At 37.3% G+C, this 22,403-nt stretch overlaps 1 protein-coding gene across 3 annotated transcripts in view; it reads right to left on the bottom strand.

The window, feature by feature from the left end:
* Positions 1 to 22,403, bottom strand: part of kalrna (kalirin RhoGEF kinase a) — a 246,202-nt gene that overhangs the window by 155,148 nt on the left and 68,651 nt on the right. For all 3 annotated transcript variants that reach the window (XM_084123061.1, XM_084123060.1, XM_084123059.1), the window contains exons 2-6: positions 12,924 to 13,001; positions 9,824 to 9,938; positions 3,639 to 3,831; positions 2,920 to 3,432; positions 403 to 525 (exon numbers count right to left, since the gene is read on the bottom strand). In XM_084123061.1, coding sequence (XP_083979187.1) covers positions 403 to 525; positions 2,920 to 3,432; positions 3,639 to 3,831; positions 9,824 to 9,938; positions 12,924 to 13,001 — 1,022 coding nt within the window. The remainder of the gene's footprint in view (positions 1 to 402; positions 526 to 2,919; positions 3,433 to 3,638; positions 3,832 to 9,823; positions 9,939 to 12,923; positions 13,002 to 22,403) is intronic.

A 22,403-nucleotide genomic window follows, 5' to 3' on the forward strand; every position in this document is an offset into this window, starting at 1 on the left:
GTTCAAATGATATGGTTTACTTTTACAATGTCTTTATGAACTTTTTGAAACATTTTCTAGTGTGGACTTTTAATGGATGGACAAAAATGATGAGGAAATATTAAAAAGATGATGGGTAAGTAAATGATAACAGACTTTTCATTTTTGAGTGAACTACCCTTTACCACACTCTCATGATAGTTCCCACTACTGTATTTTACTATTGGTATGAATTTGTATAGGGTTGTGTTTAGTGGTGGGCTTTAAGGATGGACCTTCAAGGTGACGTTCTACCTACAAATGTCAGATTGTATAAATTCATATGAAATCGCCAACTCATACAAAACCCAGAATTTTAAGTAGTGACTTTCTACAACACCTAAAATTTCTCCAAGCCAACAAAATCACCATGGAATGACGTACCATGGAGTTCATGGCGAAGTGGTTGTGCTGAGTCTGTAGCTCCACAGCATGCTGGTAGCTCACACCGATCTCTGTGTGGCTCTGAAGAAACAACTCCTTATTGTGACTGATCCAGTCAAACATCTACAGAAAGATGACAATAGAAAGTCAGTACATGTAATCCTGGACCATTGCTTTATGAAGTTTACACATCACTACGGTCGAGGGTTTCATATTAAACAGACAGCACACATAATTAATCAAACACACAGACTAGCGTACGACAGGCTCAGGACAGATAACAGAATGACAAATGTAAAAATTTCAACCGTTTAGTTTTAGCAGGCGATAAGAAATCCATTCATATTTATGTTGACATAGGGAGACATCACTGGATTAACAGCGTTTTGTGTTTTAGTTAGAAAAATGACGGATTGTGTACAATCAGAGAGGTTTGCTGGGGAGTTTTGTGTTTTGTCATGAATTAAGATAAATCCACTTGTTGATAAAATGATATGCTAAAACACAGATATCAGTTGTAGGAGCTTTTAAAGGATTTACACTGTCTGGAACATTCGTCTAGCAATATTTTTAAACATTAAATGCCTTTTTGTCAGTGTCAGAGTTTACCATTCCCATCTGTGACATCATATACTGTAGGCTACATACACTTGCAGACAAAAAGTATGTGAACCCTTAGGATTTACTATATAAAATATTCATAAAAAAATATTTTCTCCACTTTAAAGATCAGTCCGAATTTTATGACTAGATTATTTACAAATTCTGAATGCTTTTTCAAAGGTATCTAAATCTCTAAACTGGCTTCTGAAGCTAATTAGAGTCAGGATGGAGTCCAAACAATGAGACGATCAAATCAAATTTTATGGCCAATTGATGCAGAAATCTATGCTAAATCATATACTGTTGTGACTGTACATGTTTTACACATCAAAGCTTTAGAGAAATATGTACTGCATTGATTAATTCATAAACATACTTTAATTAACAGATGAAAATGCTACATAATGAATAATAAACAAAGATGCAAAAACCAAAGTCATTAAAATTGTGTCCACATGTTTCAACCTCCACTGCTTTCTGAGTGACAAACAATTTATCCTTCAAAACCGAATAACTATCCTAAATAAATATTTAATTAGAACTGCAAATGAATTATAATCAAGATAAGAGCTGAGAGACAGGATAATTGATAATCTAGTTGACTGCCTGCATTCCTATTATTTAAATGGATGGTTTAATCTAATAGGGCTGGGCTCGTTGTAAGAGAAGTTGGACAGGGGTATTAATTAGCAGAATGACTGCTTGCTCTTGGCCTTTTGACATAAGGAGGCCTGGCACAATGACAGACAAATGATTTTCAATCATGTTCACTCGCGACGAGTGAAAGGTTGTGTGTGCGGTTGCTAAAAATAAACGCCTGCACTCTTAACTAAACAAAATCATCAGAACAAAGCACTTATGTGTACTCAGTATCAGACGGGCCCATGTGAGCGGCCCTCGGGCCCTTCAATTTGTGTCTGAACTATTATCTCAAACTCACTGTTATCATGAAGTGGGGTGAAGTTAGTGTAAGGTCACATCTTAACCCTATAAAGCCTGTATTTTATTTGATACATTCTAAATTATCAACATGATCCAAACTTTGCTGGAAAACCTGTTGCACACAATCTACTACAGCCTTCTGTCATCAGCACGTTTGAGCTTCTGCAAGAACCAATGAGGTTCATTCTCGCGTTACGCAGCACGTTTGAGCTTCTGCAAGAACCAATGAGGTTCATTCTCGTGTTACGCAGCACGTTTGAGCTTCTGCAAGAACCAATGAGGTTCATTCTCGTGTTACGCAGCACGTTTGAGCTTCTGCAAGAACCAATGAGGTTCATTCTCGCGTTACGCAGCACATTTGAGCTTCAGCAAGAACCAATGAGGTTTGTTCTCGGGTTACGCAGCACGTTTGAGCTTCAGCAAGAATAAATGAGGTTTGTTCTCGTGTCAGGAAGGTTCGTTTCAGCTTCTTTTTATGTTTGCTGATCAATGTTAATATGTGCATAAAATTCTTAATTGAATCTTTTCATCATATAAGTGATCGTTTCTCTTCAGAAAATTTGGGCTTTCTCTCTATTCATGTTAATTAGTTTTATGATCTCTTTATGAAATTTTTGAAGTGGTATAGTTGCATGGACTGTCATTTAAGAGACAGTGATCATTTCATTTAAAATAACTACATTTGTGTTTCGAAGATGAAAGAAAATCTTACGGGTAATTAATGACAATTATTCATTTTTGGGTGAACTATCCCTTTAACTAACATCAACAAAGGTTAATAGATGCTGTAAAAATATATATAAACACTTTGGAGTAATAGCACACCAATGCATAGAGTAATAAAGAGTAATAGCATATATCAGTGTATTTTTTCCAAAAGTAGATTTTCCAAATTTCTCCAGCTTACACACACACGCAATAAACAGCCATAATTTTGTCAATTCACACCAGGTTAAACCCGTGCTCACTGACCTTCTCTGCATCCTGTTCAAACAGTCGGAGCTGAAAACACTGATCCAGCTTCAGTTTTCTTAGGTGCCACATCTGGTGCAGGTGCTGTCTGGTGCTGTGGAGTTTATCCAGCAGACTGGCAATCTTCGGAACCACACTCTGGAAGTCGGCACTTCCAGAAATACAGTTCCTCCCTGAGAAGCCATCACTGGAGCGGATACACTGCAACAGTCTTTGACCTTCGTGGTCCAGCTCTTCCACTGGAGCCTTCATCACCTTCTTCTTCAGCTGAGTGTGCTCGTCGATGAGTCTCCGAGATCCCTCCACGTCCACCGGGAACTCCTTCTTAGCCAACATCTCCTGCAGATCTTCCAGGCGGGAGAGGAGGTGAACGGCACTGGCCAGGAACTCCTCGAGAGCGACCCGGAGCTCAATCCATTCCTCATGATTATATTCCAGAGATCCCTCAAAGTCGTCCGTTAACTGAGACGGGTCCACTAGTTTGGTCAAACCCTCAACAGACACCATGCTAGTCTGTCAGCGAGAAGAGAGAAATAGACATGTCAGTTTAGGGTGAAAGTAACTTGTTGGATGTGAGCCATGAATGAATTCTAACATGGAAACATAACTTTTGGCATTTTAACAGCTAAATCAATACACCAACTCTGTGCAGACAAGCAGAGGATGATAGTTTAGAGTCTGGAATAGGGAAGACAGCTACTCAATAATTGCATTTTTACCTCAAAGGTGAACTTGGCACTGCCAAAGTTGGTCTTCTGTTTCTGCCAGAAGTTGTCTGGTTTGATGATGAGAGCGACGCAGATCTCAGCTGGAAACGCTTCCTGCAGGGTCTTCAGTAACGGCTTTATCAGTTCCCATTTAGAACCGCGCATATCAATAATCACAGTGAAACCTCTCTTACACACGTCCTCACTGAAACAGACAGAGAGGGAGAGATTTATAGAAACATACCAGAAGGATTGCAACAATTAATAAGTAATTATTAGTTTACTAAAGCACTAAATATAATAATAATAACAATACTGTTTGGAATCTTTAATTTAATTTTCATTGTCACTTTGACGTTGTGAGTGCTTTACTGAAGACATGTCAAATTTATTTCACAGAAAAAAAGTCAGCTACCCAACACTAGCAAAACAGTTGCAGACCAGTTCAAATCAGTTGTGTTATTGTTACCTAAAATTAAATACAAAAATTGTAACAATTTATAATAAGTAAAAATACAATAGTAAAGTACTTACAAATCATTAACAAACTATTAGTTTAGATTTAATTTATAGTTAATATACTGTAGTCTCTAAATTGTTAATATATTAATAGGCTGCATACAAGTAGTTCTTTATTTATTGTCACTGCAATTAACACAATTATTATTGTTTATTATCATAGTAAAGGAATTGTTAATTAATTATTAGGAGTAAATAGTTCTCACTTTAGATTAGGTCATGGAAAATGGGAAAATGTCATTAATTACTGTAAGTGCTTTAAACCAATCTTTATTAGACATTCATTTTCAGTTTAATTAATATTCAGATTTCCTTAAAATGTTTACAAATATTAAAGACACACACCCACGTTTGTTTAAAAGGAACACTTAATACTAATGCAATTAATGTGCAATAAAGATGGGCTTAAAGCACTTAATTAATGACATTTTCCAATTTCCCAATAACTATTTAGAGTAAATAAGTTGCTAACAAAGCATAAAAAAAAAACAAAAAAACATTATCTAATATGCACTAATTAAACAATTATAATTTGGTTAATTACAGTGACAATTAATGAAGAACTCACTATTTGTATATAGCCTATTAATATATATATATATTAACAATGTAGAGACTACAATATATGAATAATGAATTTACTATAAACAAATAGTTTGCAATTTATTTGTAACTACTTTATTATTGTATACTTATGATAAAGTGTTACCAATAAATATGCAAAGCGTAAAATGACCTTTAAACGTGATTGCGTAATGTGTGGTGCATCGCAGGGCTAGTGCAAGACGAGCATTTGTGGTTAATATATATATATATATATATATATATTTTTTTTTTTTTTTTTTTTTTTTTTTTTTTTTGGAAAATGGACAATGATTTGTCTAGATATGACTCTTATTCCTCAGCTTGGATCGTGTCGAGACTTTGAAGCTGCACTGAAACTGACATTTGGACCTTCAAACCGTTGGACCCCATTGAAGTCACTATAAGGAAAAAAATCCTGGAATGTTTTCCTCAAAAACCTTAATTTATTTTCGACTGAAGAAAGAAAGACATGAACATCTTGGATGATGTGGGGGAGAGTAAATTATCAGGAAAGTGAACTAATCCTTTGAGGTGTAAGGGAACATATACATCTGGTACATATCAACTGATCAAATGAACATGACAACTTGTTGAACAATTTTTTTTTTCTTTTTTTTTTCAAATGCTCAATTTTGTCTTCTATGCATCTCTTACACAGTATAATATAATTTGAGTGTGGACCACTTTTGAAGAGTATTCCTGTCTGACTCATATTAAATGAGTCACTTGACCCAGAGAAAAGGACAAAGAGAGAGAGAGCCAGAGAGAGGGGTGAGTGTGTGTCCTTCAGACCAGAATGTGCTGCACATTTTGCCTCATTATTGCATTTAAGCCACTTTGGTTCTTGAATTTCCATATAAATGATATCACTCAGAATCTCTTCTACCAAATATCAGCTTGGAACAGAACTGGGTCATTTGTTTAGAACCTTTTAAAGAGTTCCTGGATGATTGTTCTCATCATGTTAAGCGGAAACAGCACAGCTTCTATTTCTGGCTCATGCTTTTGAGGTAGCGCGCAGAGATTGGAAGATAAAAATAACCCTCCAGTGATTCATTGATGGTAAAATTAACAAAACAGATTTCCGTACGCCTCAAAGGGGGAAATAAAGATGACAGAAAGTCAGCACAAACGCTGTGTGATTAGGATCCACATAAAGGCACATATAAGCTTCTCTCATTTCCTGACATTCTAAGATCTGAGAGGGAAACTTGTCAAAAACAACAGCCGCAAATTCTAACACTTTACTCCTGCGATGGGACGAACTATTGCCAAAGCCACCCTGTCGACTTTGTCTTGAGTAATTCAATAGCTGGACATAAACACTCAACACAGCCTTGAGTCTTCATCCAACACAATCTAAATTAAGAAAAACAAAGAACTTGCACAATCACCAAATGCCATCACAGACCTAATTATAATTTGTTTTATTTATCCCAAAAACACTTGATAGAGATGATTTTCTACCTATTATTGTTGTTGCTGTGGCAAAAATGTGTGAAGATCTGCTGTTAGAACAATGCAAGGAGAAGCATTTGGTTCAGAGAGGGGGATCAAGAAATGATACCCATAAAATAAGATTTTTTTTCCCCATTTCTTTCTTTTTTAAAAAAAAATCTTGACTAAGTTGTACTATTTTGTTCTCTCGTAAATTGTGGTCATGATTGAACTAAATTAAAAGAGAAAACAAATTAGTACAACATGGCAAAGATTGACCTAAAATGACTAAATTAATTAATAAAACGAGGCCACGAATTAATAAAGGGGCTTTCGCACTGGGTAGTTCTAGGAACTAGCCACGAGGGTGGTTCCTCGAGAACTAATTGTTCCCCTAGGAACATTTTCCTGGTTGCATTTGCACCACCAATAGGAACTCTGAAGTGACGTAAGCCGCGTTTGTTGTTGTGACCTTTATTTTATCGGCACAGCGGACCTTTATTTTGACGGCGCTGAGAACGCCAGCCATAGCCTGAGCTCACAGTGTCGCATTCTCCATGTTCATTAGTTTACGATCTGTCTAACAGTCCTGTCTAATAAGTTATTAGATAGAACTATTATACATAGAAAGTAGACAGTAATGAAAAGTTATTAGCGTATGACATGTGGTTGATGTCCAGTGTTGCTAGCTGAGCCGAAATACATACTGTAAACATGTTTCGCTTGGTCCCCTCAAAGTTGTGTTGGATTTTCTCCTCAGCGCAAAGGTTAAGAGGCCCATCTATAATGTTTTCCATGTTCGTAGAGTTAGTTTCTGGAGTAAATATATAGGCTATAATCTGAGTGTTTAACTGTTTTTTTAAAGTTTTTTTTTATGGTGGGTGCTGGTATTTGGCCAATCATCAAGGTTCCTCTGGTGCGAAAGCCCTAATTGGGGAACAGATTCTTAATTCTGTGAAATCTATTTTTGCATCTGCATGTCATATGTGGGGCTCCGTATTTATTAAAGGGGTGGTATAAAGCCCTTTTCACAAGATGTAAAATAAATCTGTGATGTCCCCAGGGTGTGTATGTGAAGTGTTAGCTCAAAATACCCCACAGATATTTTTATATAGCACGTTAAAGTTGTCACTTTTTGAGGGTGAGCAAAAACGCACTGTTTTTGTGTCTGTCCCTTTAAATACAAATGAGCTGCTGCTCCCGCACCGAGGGTGGAGCTTCAAGAGCTTGTGTCCAACTCCTTTTACCTCACACAGACATGCAATGGAAATTTCAAAAACGTTTAGCCTTTTATGTTCAAACCGAAGTCAGAAAGATGGAGAGACTCAAGAAGTAGTGACAACATCTAGACAACATTTCTGAATGGTTAGTTGGTGAATTTATGTAGCTTATGTGTAGTTATCTTCTAGTAATTGATTAGCATATTCTGTCTTGATAATCTATAAATCGTATTCAGGGGGCGGGATTTATGTAAATTTTAGGGTTTGTGATGTCACTAACCCGGGAGGAATGTTGTGTAGTCCCAACCAACTGTTTGTTTTAGTCCTTAAAAAACGATTTCTTTAAAAGAAAATATCTCCCTTTGCTTTGAACTTTGAGCGTTGTAACTTTGCAGATGTTGTTTATGCTCAAACAGCAACATTATACACTAACTAAAGTTAGAAAAGTGAAATCATATTCAACCACCCCTTTAAATAAAGACATGCAACAGACTCTGATTTTATCTTAAGCAGATAATTTAATTCTTTTTTTGATTTGATTCATTCTCCTTGAGGAAATACATTTTTTGGTTATTTTTCACAATTTTTGACATCGCTGCATCTGAAATTGCATACTGTAAATATTTGATTGTAGATGCGGCACGTTTTGTTTTTCCAATATTATATTTAGTCAATTGACTAGTAGCTCTGTTTTTGACATGAGATGTGAGTAAATGATGATAGAATACTAATTTTAATGTGAACACGAGCGCAGACAAGAATCAAAAGAGCGTGTCCCAAACAGAGTGCAGGGCATGAATCATAGCCTGAAGGGAGGTTTGCACGCTGACTCAATAACATTGATTTCCCCTCTTCACCAAACCAGCAGCCTGCACTGCTTTACACTGATCCGACACTGATGATGCAAGCACTGCTCCCGAGTGGAAATCGAACTGGGCCGGGTTCTGTGTCTAGTGTGATATTTATACATCCATAATGGATGTGGATGACTTGTTCTTCTTGCTAACGAGGATATCTTTTGGTTGACAAAATGGAAAAAGCCCAGTTAATGCAAAGCGTGGAGGAACAACGCTTTCATTCAGACCCTCCTATACTAAACACACACATTTCAGAGACTTAACCACATCACATCATGAAACTGGGTAACTGATACCTCTCAGTGAACCAGCATTGCACTTTTCATTTCATCTGCATGAAGTTTAAAGATGTTTTGCATTAAAGAGCAGCTGAAGGGGACAGAAGCTCAGATGCCTGTGGGCATCGACACATCAAAACACTATGATCTCTGATGATTAATCATGGCTTGTGGGAAAGGCTTAGAGACAGGGGTCTCTATCCCTTCCTTTTTCTTTTTTCAGTTTCTTTCTCTCTTTCTCCTAATTAAACTTGTATTAAGTCCATCTTTGTTCACAGATTAGCTCACAGACTTTGATGCTGACATCTGAGGGCAGTGACAGCATTGATCAGTGGCCCAGTCAGGTCAGCTGTATTCATAACACCAGCCCTGAAACACACACACGTGTGTGTGTGTGTGTGTGTGTGTGTGTGTGTGTGTGTGTGTGTGTTTCAGGGCTGGTGTCCATCACATAAAACTTTTTGCATTTTTACATTTTCCAAAAAACTCATTCTGTATGATTTATAAGCTTGTGTTACTCTTAAAATAATAAATTATACATTTTATAAAAAAAGAAATGAATAAAAATGCTAGCACCCCTCCAGTTCTACTGGCACCGCTCCAAGCAGGATTTGAACCGGCATTTCAGTCATGGGATATGCTAACAAGGACGCTAAAGACCGCTGCCTCTTGAGGTTTACTCGCACAGCTCTTACAAGCTGGCCTCCATTACACTCACCCTCTAAACCTCACTCCCATCCGGGTCACGGCACCAAAGTAACCAACCCTACTCGACCCACTCCGAACGGGATTCGAACTGGCGTTTCTGGCATAGGAGATGGGCACGCTAACAATGGCGCTAAAGTCACTAGTGCGCCTCTTAAGACCAGAGGAGTGAGGTTTACCTGCACAGCTCTTGTTAGCTGGCTTACATTACACTCACCCCTCTAAAGCTCACTTCAATCTGGGTCACGGCACCAATGTAACCCCTCCAGTTCTATTTGTACCACTCCGAGCAGGATTCGAACCGGTATTTCTGGCATGGGAGGCGGGCACGCTAACAAGGACGCTAAAGACCGCAGCATCTAGCGTCAGTCAGCCACTTTACCAGGCCAGCTACTCCATTACACATGCTCTACTGTTTGAGCTACAGGATTTCTTATAACTCTAATACTGAGGCTGTCTGCCCTGAAAACAGCCCGGGGGGTAAAGCAGAGACCTGTTTATACAGGATAAAGACACATTACCATCCATAATGCTCATATCTGCTCTACAGTTAGTTTATTCTGAGATGTTAATCTACACATTAATATAAAGCTCACCTGGGCACAGTTGACAGGTATGTTACAAGTCGTCTCAGGTCCTCATGTTTTATTCGGTCATGGTTACTCCTAGCGGGAAAGGTCAGGATGGGGCCACCTCTCTTATCACGACCTCCTGTAAACGACCCAGAGAGAACATGAAGCCTTGCACACATGACACTCACAACAGAGCATTTCTAGTGAGCTTCCAACTAAAACAGCATTTCTGGCTGTACAGGTAAAGTATGTTTATGGAGCGCCTAAAGGTAAGGAGTCTGGGAAGTCAAAAAAAAAAAAAAAAAAAAAAAAAGAGCCAGATTTGTGCAATTCATCCACTCAGTTTAAAAACAGTACTCACAGATTCTTAAATTGTTCCCCCAGTTTAACATATCACACCCATGGATTAATAAACCATACCGATGAATTTTCAATCTGTGCACTTAGATTTTGTAAAACGCAGAGCTGTAATGTCCAGGGGTCAGAAAGTAAAAGTCCTGCCATATGTTTATTCCACCCATGAACTCAGCCAGCTGATTTCACTAATTAGTTCTATCTCCAGGCTGAAAAACTGTGCTAATTAGCAAATCCAGATGATTGGAACAAAATACTGAGGAGGACTTTTACTTTCTGAACCTGGACTCCTCTGGTAAAATGTACCTTTGGTTTTTCAATCTGTACCCACAAATTCATAAATTTAGCTTTTGCAATCTGCTCCCACAGTTTCACAAACTGTACTCACGGATTTGTGGCTCATCTCACATTTCACAAGATTAACTGGCACACAAATCACTGTACCTCAACAATATTTTGATTTTTGGATGTCATGCTTGAAGAAAATCAGTAAATTTAGCCAGCTGTAAATACATCAATGCATGTGAAATAGCCGCAGGTCAAAATCTGTAAAGTTTAGAGTAAACACTTCTACACCCAAGCTCAGAGATCTATATTTCATAGAAGAATCCCATCACATCAGGATCAGTCAATAACAGATCTTATTCTAGACGTACTGTAGTAATTCCCAGTGCAATAAACGGGTTATGACATGGATTTTTAAAAAAATCTATTCCTGCTTCCTGGAGGTTCACTTATAATGTTAATAAAGTTTTTTGCACAAATAAACATGGAAAAATGGTTATTTTCATCCCTCATTCTGAGACTCTCTCTGGAATGATCCATTTTTAAGGGGCGGTTCCTTTAAGGCTTGTCAGTAAACGGCCACTGTTATGTGTGTAGGAAACGGTATCAACGGCCACTTGCACGCAAATAAGTGTTTTAAAAATATTATCCATATAAAACCTTAATTTACTGGCAAAGCATAATGAAATCATGTACTGTTTGTGATGCAGCTGCTGTCAGATTCAATACAACTGACTGCTTCATCTGTCAACAAAAGTTTATTTGCAAACTCTCCATTACACTTTGCCTCATTTACAAAACAATCTGCAGTCAAATGCTCCGAACAAACATATAATCCTCCTATGATCAATACCATTAAAGGGGTCCTATGATGCGATTTCTTGTTTTCCATTTTGTGCATGTATAAGATCTGCAGAGTTACAAAGCTCAAGCTTTGAGCTTGAGTTACAAAGCTCAAGCTTACAATGAAGATACAAAGGTATCTTCATTGTAAAAGTTGAGGCTCAGCCACACCGTCCTAAAACGCTTCATTCAAAAACAAAGGCTGATTCTAAAAAGTGGGGCAATTCCATCTTTGCAAGTACAGTCTGGCGCTTCTAACTCACAGACACAGCCTGTAAGTATGTTTTCATATTTTAAGAATTTTCTACTGACTATTCAAATGCGAGTTGTGAGCAGTATAGAGTAGAGCTTGTTTGTCGTTTCTACGATCACAAATGCAGACATGATGGTTTTATGTTTACATAGTGTTCTCCCCCCTGTAGCGCGCTGCGACGCGTAAAAAAAACAGTATAAGTCATTATAATCAGTAATTATGTCCCTAATGGATGCAACAAATAAAACCTTACCAATCTGATCCAGTCTTGTTCTGGTCCAGTCGCGCTGGCAAAGTTGGTCATCTGCATTTTTCGGATCAGATTTGGGCTCGAATTGGTAAGGTAGTACCGACATTATTACCTGTCATTATTGCTTTAGGAGCTCATGTTCCACATACGATAAGGGGAGTGACATTTCCATCACATGCTTAAGGTATACGGGCCAATCACAATGCACTGGATTACTGGCCAATCAGAGCACAGAGCACTTTTCAGAACGATGAGCTTTTTAAAAATCAACATGTTTCAGAAAGGCGGGACATAGAGGAGCAACAATAATGTACGGTATGTGTAAAATAAGGACTTTTTTAAACCTAAAACCGCGTAAACATATTGCATTAAATCAAATACACAAAATAATGTTCTTTTTAGAACCGTCATATGACCCCTTTAAAAATAAACCCTGCACTTCTGAAATTTCCACAGAAATGAGCTGTTTAAACAGGACGCGTCAAATTAAACGTTCCTTTAAGCTTTCATTTGTCCACTTGTAGGCAGACTCAAACGCATGGACTCGAATACTTCAGAAAGTGAATGTGCCTCTGTATACTGTATCCAGTGTAGACAGCAACACTGATTATAATGGGTTCTATTTGCTTTTGATGCGATGTGACACTTATACCAAGTGTAGGCAAATGTCAGCCGTTAAGCAACTAAACGCCAGTGGGCGGGGCCTATATTGTGATGATGTATAACTGTTCGTAGAGGTTTTTCTCTGGAGGCAGGCATACGTAAATGTATTTGCCCGTGTGATGTCACAGATTCCACAATATCCAAACGAGTCATTTTTGGAGCTTGCTTAAAACAATGCTTTGTATATAATGAGGAGGATGATTTAAGCTCTGAAACTGACAGGATGTTTTAATGGTACAAATAACTCTCATATGTCAAAAGATGTCATGACCCCTTTAATGTTCGAATGTTCTGTATTCCATTATTCTGCATTCATCATTTGGTTTAGCCCCCCCCCAAAAAAACAAGTTCCCCAGCTCGTACACCACCAACACCAGAGCCAGACGATGAAATCCCAATGCCAAACGTAATTAATTCTCAAAACATGAGAATGAGTAAAAGACAACATAATGAAAATGAGAATAGATCACACTCACCTGATACAAACGCTATTTTTTCTCTCAGTACAGGAAGGACATCAGACGCCTTCACTATGCCTTCACTTCTGAAAGACCCTGTGAATGAAAATAGAGAAAAGCAAGACTATTTTCATTTGCAATCTAATTTTCACTTATTACATTCCAACATAATACATAATCTTAAACAGGAAATACACATAGGCTATTGAGTGGTTCAAAATTGGAAAGCTGCATCCTCCTTACACTAGTCCTTCTGAGGCTTCCATGTCCTCCTCAGCTACGTCATATTTTTTAAAATATACATTATATTAACAAACAGTGAAAGACAGCCATCTGTGGTCAACACATCTGACATGTATTAAATGCAGTAGATACTTCGTTTTTCGTTTAAATATACATAATTATATCTCCTAATTTCACCATATTTTAATATATCAAGACATTTTTAGTGATAATCTGATTAATTTAAAAATGGAAATGTTGCATTTTCAAAACAAATGGCAGGTAAAATTGAAGAACATTGTTGAAGCTGAAATTGGGTTTAGGAGAAATGTCTAAGACATTTAAGATGGCTCTTAAGATCAAGATATCATAAAGATAACCGAGAACTCCATTAGATCTTCTAAGCTATGAAAACGCAACCCCTAAGCAATAAAATGTTCCACTGGGTCTACAGTAAACTCCTCCACACACAAACATCTTCCTTCCTGTCCACATCTATCTCCTCTGTATTTATCATGACCAACCCTCTATCTCTCAGTCTGGACTTTTTAATCTGACTATCATAAAGCAGTAGAGCCCTCGGAGAGAGATGATAAGAGCCATCATAAACACTCAGAATACAGGATGAAGCCGTCTGAAGCGAGGTGTCTCCTCATTATTACACTCCTCCCTGAGGACTCTCTCTTCTCAGGAGTGGATCAATGCTGCTGATTCTTCACATTAAAGGCACCCTGCTTATGAACGACTACATTACAGAGGTTCAGAGAGGAAGATGATAATGAAAGAGCTTCAACAGTCTGGCTGATTATGCATCAGATTCAAGGCAGATGTAGTTCAGCAGATGATTGAAAACATGGATAACATGGATAAATTTGCCTAACCAATACTGTACAATTCAATACAATTCGGTACTATGATTTACTAGTTAGCAGCAGTAATTGGTTACAATTAATTAGTTGGCGTGTAACATTCTCATTTGCCATAGGCTCATTGGAAAAACGTACCTATATTTATGTGAAACTCTAAAAACGTAGCTATACATACATTTCAGTGCGGTTCCCAGTTGAAATGAACAGTAGTGGCAATAAAACACCAACACTTTTATTCCTTTTAAGAAATTATTATTACAGAGGTGGATTCTTGATAGATAAAGATGTATTTAATAAAGTCGTATTTTTGCACAGGTCCTTATGACCTCAAAACACTGTTACCATAGTGCATGGTTCATAAACGAATACATTTTGATGTTTGCTTCTATAACGGAGGCCAGCTAGTAGGAGTTGTGGGAGTAAATCTTACTCCCCTAGCCTTTAGAGGCTGTGGTCTTTAAAGTGCCTGCCTCCCATGCTGGAAACGGCAGTTCAAATCCTGCTTGGAGCAGAGCGTTTAGGACCAGTCACAATGGTGCCATGACCCGGATGGGAGTGAGGTTTAGGGGGGTGAGTGTAATGAAGGCCAGCTAGTACAGAGCTGTGCAGATAAACCTCACTCCCCTGGCCTTAACCCCCTGAGGTCAGCTATCGCGCCGGTGCGATAGGCTCGTTTTTTTCCCTATCAGTGAATTTTTTTTTTTTATCTTATATGCTTGTGTTATACATCAATCGATCCTGTTAAGTGTGTATTATTTTTGTGTAAACTCACAATAAAAACAAAGTGTTGTGCTTTTCGCCAAATAAAGAAAAATAAACATGATGCGAGTTCTGCCTCCTCTCTGTCAGTGAAGTCCATTCTGAAACGCGTCCGAAAATGAACCATAACTCAGCGAATACTCAGTCAAACAGACATACAGACACACAGGGATGAAGCTTGAATTCTCTTCTTTTAAATGAAGTATTTTTTATAAAAAACAAATATTCTCTGTTTATGTAATCTTTATGAAAAGAGAGAGATGTCAGTCGTTCTCATCTCAGCAAATTATTTTTAATCTGACACCGCCCACGGAGAGCGCGCGCTGTTCAAACGCAAATGACTGAGGCAATCCGTGCAAACTGTGAACGCCCCCATATCAGCTCGAGAACACATCAAGCTTATACAGATCATTGTACTTGTTTACACCGTCTCGCAGCACTGTGAGGAATAATAATAATAATGGAAAATGTACCTCAGAAGTGCTGGTATTTCGAGGAGCAGATGCAGCTGAGCTGAGGAATACTGTAGTAAGTTTTTTTTCATTCTCAAGTGAATCGCGTTTCTGTGTGAATGAATGAACGGCAGAGATGCGCTGTTTACCACAGCTCGCAAAAAGACAGTTTAAATTTGAATCACGTTTCTGTGTGTGAATGAATGATCTGCTTTTAGCAAACTGTATTGCTATACTGAGATGAGTAAAAATCGACTGAAATATGTTGAAATAAAATGTATTTGTATAAGCAACGTATTAAACTGCAAATTAACATTTATATTCCTTATAATAAAAACGAAAGACCTATGTTACAGACATATGAAAGACAACATTTCATTGACTAGTTTTGGATAGATTATATATTTTTACTGTAAAATATCTGCCATCTCAAATAAGCTTTTGTTTGCCAATTTTTGCTAATATGTTAAATATAGTATGTTTTGTCAATGTATAGGCTATATTCAAAGTAATGAATCCTTAACTTTGAAATATGTATGATAAAATGTATACTTCAGTTTTTACAAAGAAAGATTACACTTGAATTGTTGTTGTAATTGTAACCTTTTTAATAAAAAATATATATATTTACAAGGTAGATGTAAACAAATGTTAAAAGGTAAATATAAGCCTTTTCTTTAAATAATTTTTATTGTGTTTCATTATTGACAAATTTGGGGAGAGGATACATATTCCAAAACTGAAAATACAGTACGAGAATTAACTGCACAATTACTAGACATGTTTTCCTTGGATATTATACAATTTGCAAGCACAATTTGTGGAAAAATAAAATAAAATTTAGATGCTTCCAACTGTGAACCAATGCTCTTGCATTCTTTCTTGTGGCTATAGGTGGCTACACCTGAATGAATGGCTCATTAAGTATGTGGGCCCCATTGTCTCCTCAGGTGTGAACCACTAAATATGCATGATGGTGTTGAATCGTTGACGCCCTTTGCGCATATTGCCTTTCCAAACAAAAAGTGTTTTACAAGATTTAAATCAATGTATTGTGTTATGTGAATGATTAGGCAGGATGATTTTCACATCATTTTGAAGAAAAAACTTCAAACACATCCATTAGTCAAAAGTCTTATTGACACATATTTAGTATGTGTTTTGTGGCCTTATTTCAGAAACTTTAGTTTTTAGTTTTTTCAATAACCTTGCATAAACATTATTCTCTCAAAAATACAAACATGTACATGCACGTTGCTCACATATTATGGTAGCCCTGTTTGTGCTAAATATAGTGTAATTACACCTTTGCCATTAATATGTTTATAAGCAACTGAAAAAAGCACAAATGTCATGGCATGTCAGAACATCTCAAGGACCCCAAAAACCCCTTAGACCCCAGAGGGTTAAGAGGCACTGTCTTTAGTGGCCTGGTTAGCGCACCCACCTCCTATGTTGGAAATGCTGGTTCGAATCCTGCTTGGAGCGGATCGAGTAGGGCTGGTTGCATTGGTGCCGTGACCCGGATGGGAGTGAGGTTTAGGGGGATGAGTGTAACGGAGGCCAGCTAGTAAGAGCTGTGTGAGTAAACCTCAAGAGATTTGCAAGAGGCTGCGGTCATTGTTAGCACACCCACCTCCCATGTTGGAAACGCCGGTTTGAATCCCACTCGGAGCAGTGCGAGTAGAACCGGAGGGGTAACACTTCACATAACCAGACTTATATGTATGGCTTTTGATTTCTTTTCTCTTTTTTTTTTACTGCCGTGATATGTACAACAACTGACATAATAATATGTTGCTGCATTCATCTGTTTCGAAAAAAGTGCCACTAAACATAATATTATTTTGTTGCTATTTCTGAAGCATTTTACTGGAAGCCTGTAAGTTTTAAATGTGTATTTTTGCTAAAACCTTATTTGTCTCAGAATTTAGGAATTACCAGACATTGACTAAAAGCACAAAACTCCAACTCTCTTCCATAGGCTCTTTACTGTCTCATTCTTGACTAAATAACCACATTATTTGACCAAATGACCACATTTAAAACATCGATATACAGTAGATGCAACAGTTTGAAACGTTTACTGTGCCGCATACTTCTTTACACACTACCTTAACAATACTTTAGTACACAGAACCTAACTGCTGAAAATGTGCGCTAAATCAGGTGTGAGTCAATATGAAATAAATCTGTACTATCTGGACCTCTAATAACAGGGTGAGTGGTGTTAGAGAGGTGGAATGAAGGAATAAATGAGAAAACAAGGAGAAACACAGGAGGCACAGAGTGAGGAATGGACTGAGAGGAGCAGTAATGGGGAAGAAATGAGGGATTGGATTACAGAAAGACTAAAGCTCAGACTCAAGCTGCTCTATCTCCAGCCCCATTAATATGAGAGACAGCATCAGATCAAAGAACGGGCCGTCTGTCTGCGCTCAGCTCACTTAAACACCTGCATTAGTGCTCAAACTGTCTGTCCTCCTTGAGGGCGACTGGAAAATTTATAAAGGGAAGAGGGGAAGTGTACTTCCCTGTACCTTTAGCTTTCTCTCTCTGGATATACAGGGCAAGACATTGATATTCTATCCATTGAGCCTTGTTTTAGCAGCACCTCATTAGTATGAATGTTTTGAAGAACATCAATAACCTCTTTTGGTTGAATTCCTTCCCACTTGCACTTTCCCATTTCTCACCTCATTCTAATAAAGCTGTATTCATTTACTATTCTATACAATGCTGCAGGTCCAACATAAGTTGAGCTATATTGACAACATTTCTGTGGCAAAATGTCCATTATTTGTCAGTAAAATGTATTTGACTTGTCCATGTTTAAAAAAAAAAAAAAAAAAAAAAAAAAAAAAGCTTACTAAGGAAGTCTATGGGCTCATTGGATTTTAAAAGCAGAAACATTATGCTTGAGCATCAGGAGTTTGGATAAATTATTTAGTAAACATTTTATTTTAGCTTTAAATTTGCCTAAATGTCTTTTTAAGGTGGGGATACCTTTCAATTATACTGACGTATTTCATGTGTAAACAGAACTTTGCAATATGATCACAACATTGGAAATGAAACATTATACAACTTTATATTATATACTTTTCAAATACTTTTACTTTTCAAATAATATGTGTTTACCTTTATTTGATTATTGACATTATACCACAAATGCAGTCAATCGAGTCCTCCACCTCCCCAGCTCCACCTGCCTAGATCTGCTATGGGATTTATGTATGCTCTATTTATGCAGCAGCAGCATATCTTACATGCTCACAGCAGTGAGCAATATCTATTAGCAGTAACAAGTTTGCACTGAAGAAGCAGCAGCAATAATCAACAGCAGTAGTAGTAGCGTAGCAGATCTAGTCTGCCAAGACCAAATACATTAACATTGCCATATTCAATAACATGCTAAAACTATTCCGAGAGTTGTCATGATTGAAATATGTAATCTGTTTCACTCCATCAAGGATCACATCTTTGACAAGGAGCTGTGAATAAGTGTTTCAATGCATTTCTCATGCCAGTCACTTTACTTGATCATTTAACACATAAATATACATAACAAAAGTCTTTTTCAGTAATTCTTCACAGGCATTTAATGCCTCTTCATTTCCTTTTCACTTTGGTCTTCAGTGCACTGATGAGTGAACTGGAAGTATCATTAAAATGAGTTGAAAGTGTGCTCAGAGAAGTTTAATGGAGGATCCTACTGCGTGTAATAGCTTAGACCCTTTAAAGAAGGTCAAAGATTTCATTAGATAAAAAGTGAAGGAAGGAAAGGCTACATAGCAGTGAATGTGACATCACTAGGTTTTGTGTCTTGAATAGGGCCTCATTTTCATCTATTTACAGGCAGCATAGTTTTATCCTTTGTTAAGAGACAGCTGGTAAGTGCTGAATGAATGTTAGTAGGTTGCAGCGAGCATTTACTGTCATTAGTGTTTTCAGCATCTTGAATGTGTTGAGAGGAAACAGCATCAGACTAAAACCTAGTTCCTCTAGTTTCTTCATGGTTGTCTACAGAACTGAAGGCCTCGCAATCATTCAAACGAGCGCTCTTTGTGACAATATAAACTACAAATTGCTTTTTATGGGTGCTTGTGCATTTTGTGCACACAGATTGGTCTGCTTTGGATCTTGTCTATGCATGTAATAAATTATTTTCTTGCCGTAGGAAATCTCCATAAATATCAAAAGCAGTGTAACCAGATATAGTCCACCATGACCAATTCATCACTGGAATCTATTTATCTGTTACTATAATGACCCACAAAATGACAGAATACTTCTTATTAACACTAATAAAAAAACAACAGTAGCAACACAGCAATTTGCCCAAACCCCCTCCTCCTGTTGTCAAGGTCACCGTAACCCCCAGCAACACATCCACAAAGAAAACCAGGTCAAGCCCATCCCACTGAAAGAAGCTCTGGCCTGCTTTCTCCAGCATGACTCTGGTACAGCTGAAACATTTATTACAGGACAGACCAGAATTACTACACACACTCAAACACTGATATCTTCAAAGCAATTTTAGCATATTGCCTATAGCAGGGGTCGCCAACTGGCGAATCCGGACCGCAAAATGCGTCCATACGGACCGCGAAGCCTTTTGACATAATGAAATAAATAAATGCCGCTATTTTCTAATAAAATCACATTTATATCAGGCACATCAAAGTCAGCTCAGTAGAGCCGTTTGGGTCCTACAGCGCAACGGCTTGCTATGGTTGCTACTACAGTTACTATGCTCACTGTTGCTACGTTCAGACGCGCATAGTCATGCGTGCAGACAGATGAAACTTTCAGTGAGTGAAAAACAATGGCATTTTCAAAAATGAGTAAAGTTGACTCTGAAAACATATTCCGAGATGAATGGGTGGAAAAATACGCATTTATTCTTCCTGCATCGAGCTGTACGAGGCCTGTGTGTGGCGTAACTTTGTTTTAAAAAGTGGGTGGGACAGGTGGGGTGGGGGTTGCTAATAAAATGCTAAATCAGATATATGTACAATAACATTACGATGTCCAGCAATCGATTTAAATAGTAGGCTACATGGGGTTTAATTTGTCGTTTAATGAGATGTAGCCTAATATATGTTGTCAGGACCGAGAATTTTTGTGTGAATAAATACATATATCCGCCAAAATACAGTTTACCTTGGTCCTTGGCGAACTTTCGCCAACCGTGTCAGAAGCAAACTATTTTTGCCTGTTTGTGTTTCTTAATGATATTGCTGATTATCTTTTACCAATGCAACTTGAAGCACAAAAGAGAGCAGTGTTCAACATTATATAAATTTAGTTAAGTAGAGACAATACATGTAAATGAAGATAAAATGGGATATGAGATTTCTGATTTATTTGAACAGGGAGGTTTGCGTTCATTGATTGTGATTGTTAATCTCAGTTTTTTTCTCAGACGAAAGAAAAAAAACACTTTAGTTTTCCTTTTAAGTTGTTCATGTTGAAATTAATGTATGTTCAGTGCAAATTTAGAGATGAAGGCATTTTGCACAGTTTCCTTTATCATATTTTTGTCAGACATTGTTACTGGTTGAATTCAGATATTTTGAACTTGAAGGACATAACAGAACAGCATTAAAATGAGATCAGTTTTGTGAAGGATTACTTATGTTTGCTTATACATAAGAAAAGACATGTTTATCTATAACATTATATTTTGTTCAATAAAAAAAGAAAGAAAGTTATCTACACTCATTTCTTTAGTCTGGTAAAACCCATCAATTCATATTTTTAGGTATGTAATTGTCCGGACCTCGGCTGGTGAGGAGGGTTCATTTACTGGACCTCAAGCAATTTTAGTTGAAGACCCCTGGCCTATAGCAATGGAGTACAGCAACCATATGCTGATTGGATGCTTTGTTTTTGTCCTCGTAAAGAAAAGGAAAACGGAGATTCAGGTAATCCTCAACACAGGATCCAGAGACTGGATTGAACAAAACACAAATCCCATTTAAACGGATCCCCATATTGGCTCAGTAAATCAAGCTGTTGTGGACACATGGGGATCCTGTACTGTACTTGATGTCTGAAATATGTCTGCATGGCTCAATACACTTCTAGTAGGTCAATGACACACATGTTTGCTAATGCTCTGTGATAGAAGAGATCATCAGTACAAACAAATAGAGAGTCTGTAAGATCATTCCCGTGAGTGTGCAAAGTAAAAAAGGGGCTTCTGACATGACAATATTTCTGTGTCCCAAAAGCACCTTTCTGAGGTCCCAAACATTTCACTTCATTATTTTTTTTCATTGAGAAAAAAAGTGCACTTTATTGTATTAAATGTGCACTTGTAGTGTACTTAAAACCTTAAAAGATTTTTTTAAATAAACTGTAATTGCAGAAAATAAAAGACCACTTAAGTGTTAACGTTTTACTTTAAAGCACATCTTAAATCTTCATGAAGTACACTTATTTTGATGCGTTGACTACTTATATTATAATTTATTTGTATTTATTTTATCATTTTAATTTATAATTAATGTTATTTGATATTACATTTAAAGTTAATATATTTTAAATATACTAAATGCAACTTCATCATTACAAATGTTTAATGCAAATATATTTTGTAACTATACATATACATCACATACAGGGCTTGACATTTACTTTTTTGCTCACCAGCCACTGTGGCTAGTGGTTTTTCAAAGTTACTAGCCACTCAGTATTTCACTGGCTACAATTTTGACATCGATACCATGGGGAAAAACTGCCATCTAGATATTTTTAATATTATCTCATAATTTGGCAGCAGGAGTATTAGGCTGCTGTCACTTTAAGACCTGATGCACGGCTCTATTATACTGTTACACATGGGTTTTCTTTCTCAACTGTTTACGTTCACTTAAAACATCACTGACTGTGTTTACGTGAATAGTCGGCAAGACCGGCATTTAAGCACAATTGACTGTTTAAGCACAATAAGCATAGAAAAATATCTCAATTTAGTACTGAGAGGTGGCTTTATGTGTGTGCACTTTGGATGTGAGCACAAAATCTTTGGGAAAAAAATTATGCGCAATCCCACAGCAAAATTCAAGCCATGTAACATCAACAATATTCATCCAGATCAAATTAAACAACTGAGTGAGGAGAGGCGGGTTTGTGTGTCACTCGCTGTCGGAGAGATGAGAGAGAGAGAAAGTGCAGCTTATATTGTG

Source organism: Abramis brama (genome assembly GCF_963993115.1).
Source record: "Abramis brama genome assembly, chromosome: 8".
Classification (NCBI taxonomy): Eukaryota; Metazoa; Chordata; class Actinopteri; order Cypriniformes; family Leuciscidae; genus Abramis; species Abramis brama.